The following is a 12331-nucleotide window of genomic DNA, read 5'->3' as shown; positions in this document are numbered from 1 at the left end:
TAGCTATTACCAAAACATTCAGTCACTGCTGAAAATGTTTTGGTTTTTCCTACATTAACATGCATTCATTTCCTCCGAATGTAGTATACTTTCGTATTTCTTTCTGAGATAATGTAAATTACTGATTGAATATGTGAAATGCACGAATACAACTTTTTCTGCACAATTATTATGTACAGCGCACCAAGTTATTACTTAGTTACTTGATGTACAGCGTGCCAAGTTATTACTTAATTACTTGATGTACAGCGTTATGTACAGCGCGCCAAGTTATTACTTAATTACTTGATGTCCAGCGCGCCAAGTTATTACTTTATTACTTGATGTACAGCGTGCCAAGTTATTACTTAATTACTTGATGTACAGCACGCCAAGTTATTACTTAATTACTTGATGTACAGCGCGCCAAGTTATTACTGAGGAGGTTCCTCACACGAGGAATTTTGTTCCGTTGTTTAAAAGTATTGATGATGAATTGTACGTTGCTTTTAATGCAGCAAATGTCGCTTTTTTAGTTTCAAAAGTGTCAAAAATTTCTATACAGTCGTTATCAATTTTTTCGATGTAAATTTCCAGGACTGAATAGTTAACAAATACTGAATATTACACTTGATAGACGAAAGATCTTCCTAAATCAAACTAAAGTTTACGGTTTCTGTTACTCTGGAGGCTTTTTCAGTTTTTTGAATGTCAGATATATCAATTAATGAACACTTTTGTATTTCAAGCTAAAGATAATCTCCTATTCCCCATTTCTCAACACTTCATTGGAAATCTTTTAATTTGATAAACTTATTCGTGTTAGCTATCACATATTCACAAATCATCTAATGACTAAAACAGTATGATATGATTGCAATACTTTTATGTGATTTGGCGTGATGGAATAAGTTTTTTACATTTATAATTATCAGCATGAATGGCTGTTTATGAACACGCCTGAAGTCGGTTAAAGATTTTATATGCTCATATGAATCATTTTACAGATAATTTTTTTAATTGTTCCAATACAGAAATAGTTCATATTTAGCACGCATTATTCCTATGACCATTTAAGAAGCGTGCGCTATTTTTCAGAGGTATTTTAAACACCAGTCTATGCCTATAATAACCTATTCAATTCTTTCATATCTATTACATTCGTCAATCAAACTCCATGGACTCAAGATTAGTTTACACATAGAAATTAACATCAATTGGAAGCAAAAGCAACAATGGACACATGCTGTGAGTCAAAAAATATGTACCCGTACCATAATACTCACTAAATCGCTCACTAAAAACACATTTTCAAAGAACTACTTTATTCCGCTCACTAAAAACACATTTTTTTTGCCTCAGCAGTGCGTTCTTTCCACTTTCTTCGACGTTTGAATTTTTCTTCTGGATAAAAAAACATTCATTTGCTTACCAAGACCTGTGAGCCTTTAAAATTCAAAGTATTTTTCTCAAATAATATCAAACGTTAAGCCTTTCATGAACACTAAACTTCACTAAGACGTTCAATTAAAACGCCTATCATGAACACTAAGCGCTACATAATCGTCATTAAATTGAATTAAATCAAATAACATTAATTTCAACGCCTTAGCTGGAGATGAACGTGCGTTACACTAAACTTCACTAAGACGTTCAATTAAAACGTTTATTATCAGCACTAAGCGCTACATAGTCGTCATTAAATTGAATTTAAGTAAATAAAATTAATTAGAACGCCTATCATGACTAAGCGCTGCATAATCGTCATTAAATAAAATTAAATAAAATTAATTAGAACGCCTATCATGAACACTAAGCGCTACATAATCGTCATTAAATAAAATAAAATTAATTATAACGCCTTAGTTGGATATGAACGCGCGTTCTAAGCGCGTGTCCCGCGACCACAGAGACGCTGGCCCACAACATCAGCACAGCGGGACCGCAGGCTCGGGCTCCGGACCCGCCGGGCAGAGGGAACATGAAGTCCGAGGGCCTACGGTGGTAGTGGCCTTTGGGGTCTGGGGAGGAAATTACCACAAAACATTATTTACTGAGACATTGTCATAATGTAAAAGGTTCAGTTCTGTTTTTAGCGCATTTTCTCATTTATAAAAAAAATTTGCTCGTCATGTCCGTCCGTCCGTCTGTCTGTCTGTCCAGCGCATTTTCTCATTTATGAAAAAAATGTGCTCGTCATGTCCGTCCGTCCGTCCGTCCGTCTGTCTGTCTGTCTGTCTGTCCGTCCGTCCGTAACTTCACGGACGGACGAGAAAATGTGCTCTCTGTCACTCACTGCAGCGAGTACTGAGTTATATTTTTTCCTCTTTGGTATCAAATTTGTGGTCAACTTGCTATTCATGCATTTGAGTTACATTAATAGGATATTAATGATTTTTTATAAAAATATTGTATTTATGATTTTTAGGGGCAAATATACGATTTAATTTCGTTCTGAAGACGTCGTGGGAGTTTAAGTTATTAAATTATTTTAACGTTGATAACTTTCTGTTCGATATAAAAGGAAGTCTGAATATAATTCAAATTACAGCTAACCAACTCTTAACGCAACGAACTGTAATATAGCAGCAAATAATACAATGTTTGAATTTTTAAAATAATGAATTTGTGTTATTAACAAACGTTAATGAATATCATGCACTGAATTTTCATTATAATAACAAGTAGAAAAGCAAGTTACAATGGAAGAATGATTTGTGAGAATAAATGCTGCTGCAAATAAGGCATATACGAATGAAACAATAAGTATAAATTTAAAAAATAATTTATTAGAGTAAAATCTGCTGCAAATGTGGGAAATACGAATGAAACAATAAATATAAATTAAAAAATGATTTGTGAGTGTAAAAGCTGCAGCAAATGTTGGAAATACGGATAAAACAATAAGTATAAATTAAAAAATGATTTGTAATTGTAAAAGCTCCTGCATATGTGGGAAATACGAATGTAAAAATAAGTATAAATTAAAAAATATAACTCAGTACTCACTGCAGTGAGTGACAGAGAGCGCATTTTCTCGTCGACGAAAACGTGAAGTCACGGACAGACAGACGGACAGACAGACAGACAGACAGACGGACATGACGAGCACAATAGTGCATGTTATCCATAAATGATAAAATGCGCTAAAAAATGATTTGTGAGCGTTAAAGCTGCTGCAAATATGGGAAATATGAAAGAAACAATAAGTATAAATTAAGAAACAAAAAGTGTAAATTAAAAAATAAACAGTACAAGTAATAAATTTCGACTGAGCGCTGACCTCGAGGTTGCTGCTTGGAGTGTCGGTTGGTGCCGGTGATGTCGTTCACTCCTGAACTCTCGTACTTGCCGCTGTGCTGCCGCTCTGACAAAAAGAGGTCAGACTTTAATTCTACATTTTCTTGCTTGTTAGAATGAAAAAAAGGTTACTAATATTTAATATCTCTTTTTAACCTATTTCCAAATGAGTTTCAAAATTTATTTTTTTTTCTCGCCATCATTATTCGCCAAAACAATGATCAATGAGCGTCTGTTTGCTCGCTAAAGCTGACTGTCAATTGCATAAACATTTGTTCTGTTGAAGATGTTATTTATCTTATCTTAATGTCACGCGCAGCGGTTGGTCTCTATTCCCACAAAATTTAATGCTTTCCACAAACTTAAAATATTTCAAGTCCTTTTCACGTTTAATTCATTGCTTTATTTAAATAATTTTAATGCATAACAACAATTATTCAAATGATTAGATGTCATCTCTATAAAGTGAATTATGAACATTGCGTGGGTGATGAGCCAGTCATACTAACATTATTCGCGCTATTTTTCATGCCTGATTTCCATTCAAATAATTTAACAACATTTTCAATGAATAGAATCAATAAATGACACATTTAGAAAGGAAATTAATAAATATCTAAGTCCTTTGGGCGGGGTTCAAAAGTCACAATATTTCGTTTAACTTAAAGCTTAAATTTTTATCTTTACTTAAATAATTATGTTATAAACAATACATAATAAATAAATATACCCTATATTAGGGATGTCGAGGGCCGCTGTGTGAGGCGCTAGCAATGTTTTACAAATGTTTAATATTTCCATCGAATTCATTACCTTCTAATCAAGTTAAAATAAGTCACCTCTATTAAGGAAGTTTGTGTGGGTTCTGTAGGTACAATATTTTTAATAATTTAATTCATGAATTTTCATAACATCTTCATCTTAAATATATCTTCATCATCATAATGAAAACGATAGATAACAATTGAAGTTCACCTCTAGCATGAAAGTTGTGCGCTGTGCTGTGTGGGTTAAATAGTTTCAATGTTTCCATTAACTTTAATTCTTGAAATCTTTATAACATCTTTATCTTAAAAATATCTTTATAATAAAAGCAACAGCTAACAATAGAAGTTCACCTCTATTGAGGAATTTCGGGGAGGAAGTTTGAGGCTCCAGTAGTTACAATATTTCTATTAGCTTTAATATTCATAACATCTTTATCTTAAACATATCTATATCTACATAATAAGAACACTAGATAACAATAGAAGCTCACCTCTATTGAGGAAGTTGTGGGCCGTGATGTGTGGGTTCATTAGTTACAATGTTTCTATTAACGTTAATCATAACATCTTCATCTTATATATATCTATATAATAAAAACAACAGATAGCAGTAGAAGTTCACCTCTATTGAGGAAGTTAGGAGAAGTAGTACGAGGCTCCACTTGTTACAATGTTTCTATTAACTTTATTTCTTCAAATCTTTATAACATCTTTATCTTAAATATATCTTTATAGTACCACAAATAGATAACAATTGTTGATTGATAACAAAGTTCACCTCTATTAATGAAGTTAGGGGCTGTAGTATGTGTCTCCACGACGCCATACTCCGGCCCCAGGTCATCACCGTAGCCAGGGTAGTGCACGTCCAGGCCTGTCAGGCTGTACGTCGGCTCCGTGGCCGGCGGCTCGATCTCTGCAAGCAGGTACAGAATTATTTCATAATGATTAATAATGAGAACTTTTTATCATTAAGAGAATAAAATACTATAAATATTTCAGTAATATAATTAATAATGATACCTTTTATAGGATAAAAACAGATTTAGACGATAAAAACATGTTATTTAGAGATCAAAACAATCTATACGTGATGTAGATTCTCCATAACTACTTTATTAATTCGAATTATCTTTGGATTTCTCACGAATTAAACGATAGCTTTTTCATCTTTTCCTCTGTATGGGATTTTTTCAAACATTTCGGTTATAACACATGCTTAAGCATAAGTAAATTCCACTAAACAAATTCAAAATATTCTGAAACATCTATCGTAGATTAAATTCAAATTTAAAGTAAATAACCTTAAAATTTGGTTCTGCTTATCAGAAAACGGAATCAGGGCCAACCCCTCGGTAATAATAACATCATTTAAAACTTTTTAGTGCGGAATATATCAACATTTACAAAGATCGTTTAAATTTCTTCGTTGAATTAGAAGTATTAGAAAATAAAATTTTGTGGAACTTTAATCGCCGAATTCAAAACACTAATGCAATTATTTATTTTGAAATTAAAATTAGAAGCACTGTCTCCCAATGGCAGTTTCATCAGTATTAGAGTCCAGTAACATATTCATTTTATAATAAATATATGCTGAAGAAATTCCATTTTACGTTTAATGCAGTTTCATTACTTCACAATTAACTTTTTTTCATCATCTATACAATCTAGTATCATCATCAGATGAATAAATCGTTGTGCCAACTTCGTTGAAATTAACTGCATAATATTCACCGCAATAACTTAGTGATAATCTCACAACGACAATTTTATTAACTTATCAATTAGTATGTTCTTATGACCACTTAAATGATTATACAATACCATAGCATTACACATCACCTCACCACACCACAACACATCACCACACCACAACACATCACCACACCACAACACATCACCACACCACACCACAACACATCACCACACCACAACACATCACCACACCACAACACATCACCACACCACAACACATCACCACACCAGAACACATCACCACATAACATCATAACACATCACCACGACACATCACATCACCACACCACACCACACCACAACACATCACCACATCACAACACATCACCACACCACATCACAACACATCACCACACCACATCACAAAACGTCACCACACCACATCACAACACATCACCACACCACACCACACCCGCTTGCTGTTGCTGTGTTTGCCGCTTGTGCATGTAATTGTGTTGCATAAAACCGTTCTCGAGATCATCAATGATGCGCCGGGGAGACTGATTTAAATAACGCGGGTTTTTTAACCGTCAAACTTACGATAAAACTCAAGAGAGGCCTTTGAGAGGGCCGTTTGATCAAGCTCGTGGAGTGGGCGGGATAGAGTGGGGTTATATACTTCGGGATGTTAGTTGAGTGGGCTTCATACACTTGGGGATGTAAGTTGAGTGGGCTTCATACACTTGGGGATGTAAGTTGAGTGGGCTTCATACACTTGGTGATGTAAGTTAAGTGGGCTTCATGCACTTGGGGATGTAAGTTGAGTGGATCACATACAATAGATAACAATGAAGTGATCATAATCCTCAATAGAGTGTTTCTGGTGCACTGAGTGCAGTGTTTTGTACTGGACAAAATTTCTTACGCACGGCCAGGACTTGGCTTATGCGCTAGATGGTTTTCATCTAAATAATGAAGTAGCGCTCTATTCCCTGTATACAAACACGTATATTTCTCTCCTTGATGATTTTTTGCAACACTTTGTGTCACGTCCAGTACGCGCATTACGTGTAATTTTGTATTCGTACGTTAATAGCGCGGACATCACAGTATCCAAATTCACGGCCGCCCCGCCTGCACACTGTGTTGATAACTTGTGCTGGGAGCATCGCTACAGCTGCGCTACTCCATAGTCCGCTTAGCATAAGTGTTATAAATGTTTTGTCTATTTATTGTGAGTTGTGAATCTTATCTCTTCCGTTGATATTGTATCTTAGTGAGTCATGCTATGTATGTATATTTATCACAAGTGTAACGTAATTTGTTTATCTCTCAGGGCTAGTGTAAAGCGACCAAATTCCACCTTAAATTTACAATTCAGACTAGGGCTGCCATTCACGTAAGTTCAATAACCTGCAGTCATAAGCGACTTATTTTGATACATCTGGCAACATTATGATTTAATTGTAGTCAACCTGAATCCTTGATTAATTGAAACACTTTTATTTTTGTTTCTATTTATTTGCGGCGTTTTCAGTCCCGCAGTTTAACAAACCTGAAATAAGGAAGATTTAAATGGAGATTTAAATTAATTAAATTTGTTTCTGCCTGGCTATTATTAAGTGGCCCTTGGAATTCTAGCCTTCCAGCCAGAACACTTTGTCACAATTACGTATATTTTTCAAACTCCTAATTCCTACTCTCCTTTTACTCTCTTTCCTCTCTCTTCCCCTCTTTTTCCCCGCAACAATTCCTCCCGTTCATTCGCCTCTCCCCTACAGCGCCTAAACCATTACGACACTTGGCAACTGATAGCGCTTTTGTTTCCAGGTTATTTTCCCTTCTCGTGCCATGAGATTTTTTTAGTTCCAACTCTCTACCTCGATAAAAACTTCAAGATCAGATTGGCCTAATGAGATTCCTCATTAAATTGCTCTTTGCGTCCATTCAGCAGACCATTTTTGTAGGACGCTCATTTAACCCGGCGTGGAAATGTAAATTTCAGATCGAGATTCACTTTGTCTTATTTCCAAGTAAGTTTCCCAGAAAACACGTCAGTCTTTCATTCATAATTAGGAACAAGCCAATTTATGGAGGTAGATGTTTAGTTATTAAAATTTGAAGAAAATTTAAGTATCTAGTATCATTCTGAAATTATCATTCAAAATGTTGCTGTCTCGACTGAAAAAGCTTTACCGTTTTTATAGTTAAAACAGAAGGTGAATAATGGTTTAACACTAAACGGTGAACTCTCCATTGATTATAACGATGATTTATCATACTCAAATAATAACAATTTATATGTTAAAAGAACCTCATCATTATCCTATCATTATCTTGTCATCAAAACAACAGCTTCTGTTATCCAAGCATTAAGACAACAACTCTTGTCATCTCTCCATCACGGCAACAGCTTCTGTTATCCTACCACCGAGACAACAACACCTGTTATCCCACAATCAGAGAAGAAGATGTTAGGATAGCAGGACAACAACTCCTGTCATCCTACAATCAGAGAAGAGGATGTTAGTATAACAGAACAACAACTCCTGTTATCCTAATATTAGAGAAGAATATGTTAGGATAACAGGACAACAACTCCTGTTATCCTACAATCAGAGAAAAGGATGTTAGGATAGCAGGACAACAACTCCTGTTATCCTACCTTGAGAGAAGAAGATGTTAGGATAACAGGACAACAACTCCTGTTATCCTAGCATCAGGGCAGCAGTTCCTGTTCATATCAGAGCATACAGCCTCGCTCGTCCCCAGGCTAGCAGCAGCACGCCAATTTATGGTCATCGTTCGACAATATTATGTACGAGACAACTTACGTGCACCGTGCAACGTCGGCCTTACGGTCAATGAATACATGAATAAAGACCGCACCACCCCTATTGTAAATTATGGGCCGGTTTTTGGCGGCCGTTCTCTGCGTCTCAGGCTTCCAACATACACCCAGAAAAATGAATGGATAATGTTATACACATGTTGACACACTTTCTGCATGTAGAAATGATGCGGATTTTTGCCAGATGGGCGGGAAAGGCATCGCTATTTGAATAAAGGATTTTAAAATTTCTTAGTTCATGTTAACGCAGTCAACAGAAATACACTACAAATTATCGATGGATAACGGGTGGCTTACCACTGATCTCCGATGGCTGCTGAATAAAAAATATTATTCTGAATTCTTAAACATGTCTGGATAAAAATGTTCACTACCAGCATGTATATCTGTTCTCTTGTATTAATGCTCTACTGTTTTGGAAATTCACTTCAATAGTTTTTCAAGAAGACTAATTTCAATCATTATATATGATAGCAAATTTTAAAATTATCAATTCTTCACTTATTTGCATTGTTGGTGCATGTGTCGTTTCCTTCTATCCGCACATTTCATACGCAACAAAAAACAACGGATGTTTTCAAATTTTGTAAATAAAGAAAAATTCCTTACTAATTTAATTGAAATTCACGCATTTTCAATCGCGATTCATAGTTATTAATAAAAATATTTTAAAGCAAGCTAGAAAAATTGGCTCTTTCTTTAACGGAAGGCAGCTGATAAAATTCAAATTTGCATTGTCAGCACACAAATCGAGTCACTTGAACAAAATGCTTGATTAAAAACGATGAAGCCGAAAAAATAACAAAACAATAAATGATTTCTTGAAACTATAAACTTACTAAAACAGTAAAGGATTTCTTGAGCGCAGTCCTAAATCCCCAAACTTCGGACCGGATTAGCAAATTTTTTTGTTAGGTTATCTCAACTCTGCAGCACAGTTCCAGTGAGAAAAACTTTTAGAGTTTTTTTTATCAAATCTGAAACTTTCTTCGTCCAAAAGCTGTGAAATTTTGGAGAAGAAGCCAGTGATTTGTACGCATGAAATATCAACTTTTGTGAATCGGAAGCGACTTATGTTAAATTTTACATTGATAATATTTATTGACTTTAAAAAATTAACAATTTGTGAATTTCATGAAAAAAATTACAAATTTATGATAAATATGATGTTCAATAAATTTTCCGGATAAATTTTAAAACAAGACTCAAAACATCTTGTCAGGAAAACTGAACGCCGTTACAGTGACTGAGAATTTATTTAACCGTTTTTTTTAATTTTATTTTACGTTAATCAAATTAAATGCGTGGAAAAACGGCATTAGTCGTTTATAAACGGAAGATTTGTCATTTATTCGTGTATTTAAATAATAATGTCCTGGATGTAGCTATGAAAAAATATATACATGTATTTATAAACCACTATGTAAAAGACACCTCCCACTGCCGCTGTACTTTTACGTCAATCACAAATGCAGAACGAATAGACCAAATATGCAATTTTGCATATAAACGCATAATATATATTTGTTACTTAAATTTCTAATTTTTTTTCAGTAAATTGAAATTTTTTACAATTTACAATTTTTATTTGTACTTTTTACAACACTTCTCTTTAACTTCATTTCTTATTGTCTATCTGCTACAAATCTTATAATCGCTATTTAACACACTACTACGTACCTGTCTAAAATTTTGCACACCTGCATAAAGTTGGCGACAATGCATGATTCAATTGACAGAATGAATAATTTTGAAATTTTTAATTTTTTTAATTGTAAAAATAAAATTTAAAAATTACATTTTTTAATATTTGATAATAAAATTAGAAATTCATTCTAAATATGTAACATCGCAGACGCTGAATTCTTTAGAAGTGCTGTCTTTAAAAAGTAATTTTTAAACGCATATTATTATCTGTAAATTTTGAAGTAGGCAGCTATATGACGGCATCTTAGGTTAATAGGTTGAAAGAGGGTTAATGCAGCCCTCGCAATGGGATAAAAGCGGGTTAAATGAAAATTGACGAAAGGCAGCTGTGGGCAATAGGCCTAGGCTGTCCAGCGTGAAATAGGCCTAGGCTGGTCAGCGCCACATTATCATGTGCCTCGCAGCTGCCAATTTAAGTTGGCCTCGTGGAGGCCTCCTGGCGTCCCTCGGGGCCCATCACAGCGATGGAATCCTGGCGACAACTGCACTGCTGCCGCCCACCGCCTCATAAACTGCCTCACGATGCCTCACAAGACTGTACACCGACTCACACTCTCTTACACTGACTTACACAGAGTCTCACACTAACTCAAAACGTCTTGTACTAGTACTCTGTCTAACACTGCCTCACACTGACCAGCACTACCTCACACTGCCTCACACTGACCAGCACTACCTTACACTGCCTCACACTAACCAGTACTACCTCACACTGCCTCACACTGACAAGTATTACCTCACATTTCCTCGCTCTGCTTCACATTTCCTTGCTCTGTTTCATAACAGTTTTGCCATAGATGCACTACAACCGCATTCTTACTTTCGTTCTCGCAATTACATTCTCTTCTCATTACCCAGTCTTTCTTATACGGGTGTTTGTATGGCTTTATCAATACCTTATCGAAAGATATATAAAAATTTCGTAATGAGACTTGCAATACATGTGTATGTGACTCCGTGTTTCCCTGTCATGAGGTACTGAAATATTGAAAGCAAATTCCGTAGACTTTTTGGGTCCACAGTTAACCTAGGCAGTAATATACCGAGATATCCTAAATGATATGTGATGCAATTAGTACCATTCAGAAAGTTACAATGAGTATTATCGAATTTTGAAGATATTAACACTTCTATTTTTTAATTTTTTATCTGTTATTTATATATACATAATCGAATTGAAAATATTAATATACATAGTGAGACGAAATCACATTTAATTAAGGGAGATTTCAAGGCAGCTCCTTTAATTTACACCCTAATTTCATCATATTTTTCATCCATTTTTGCAATTGATATCGGATTTACTAAATGTTTATGGTAGAAAAACTCGGTGTATATAATAATATTACTTAATCTCTCATAAAAACTCGATGCATATAATAATATTGCTTAATTACTTGTAAAAATTCAGTGTATACTAATAATCTTACTTAATCTCTTGTAAGAACTCGGTTTGGCCGAGCAAGTTCTAGAACTACTCACTGTACACTCTGATGGACCCGTCTGTCTGGCCCAGGGAGTTCTAGAACTACTCACTGTACACTCTGATGGACCCGTCTGTCTGGCCCAGGGAGTTCTTGGCTATGCAGGAGTAGTTGCCGAAGTCCCCGTCTCGTATGCGGTGGATGCGCAGCTTCATGTAGATCTTGTACGAGCTCTCGATCAGGATGCTCTCGTAGTGGTCGTCTGGGTGTAGTGAGAAAAAATTGTTCTAATAAAAACATATTTTTTTTATTTTCCACATTGGAAAAAATTATTAATTCATTTGGAAATTTAAAAACAAAATCAAGATCATGTGAGAGGTAAATATTAGACTCCTGCGTTTGGTATTTTTTTTAATCCGAGACGAGACGAGACGAGACAACAGGCTCTGTCCACGTTCGCAATAAAAACCGGGACAATTTTCAGCCTTCCGTTGGAATTCCGGGACGATACCGAGACGAGACGAGACGTCCCGGTTAAAATAGGTACCTTAAAATTTCCCGGAATTTACAGCCATTTTAACGAGACATAACGAGACTAATCAATT

The 12331-nt window shown here is 35.2% G+C and overlaps 1 protein-coding gene across 1 annotated transcript in view; it reads right to left on the bottom strand.

Annotated features, from left to right (window-relative positions):
- Positions 1-1827: 1827 nt before the first annotated feature.
- The window catches only part of LOC108679704 (opioid-binding protein/cell adhesion molecule homolog), a 35861-nt gene continuing 25357 nt past the window's right edge, over positions 1828-12331 (bottom strand). The window contains exons 8-11 of the mRNA XM_047881810.1: positions 11839-11988; positions 4825-4962; positions 3263-3346; positions 1828-2000 (exon numbers count right to left, since the gene is read on the bottom strand). Coding sequence (XP_047737766.1) covers positions 1828-2000; positions 3263-3346; positions 4825-4962; positions 11839-11988 — 545 coding nt within the window. The remainder of the gene's footprint in view (positions 2001-3262; positions 3347-4824; positions 4963-11838; positions 11989-12331) is intronic.

Source organism: Hyalella azteca, unplaced genomic scaffold (genome assembly GCF_000764305.2).
Source record: "Hyalella azteca isolate HAZT.00-mixed unplaced genomic scaffold, Hazt_2.0.2 contig8863, whole genome shotgun sequence".
NCBI classification, from domain to species: Eukaryota; Metazoa; Arthropoda; class Malacostraca; order Amphipoda; family Hyalellidae; genus Hyalella; species Hyalella azteca.
This window is presented reverse-complemented; position numbering and strand designations above follow the sequence as displayed.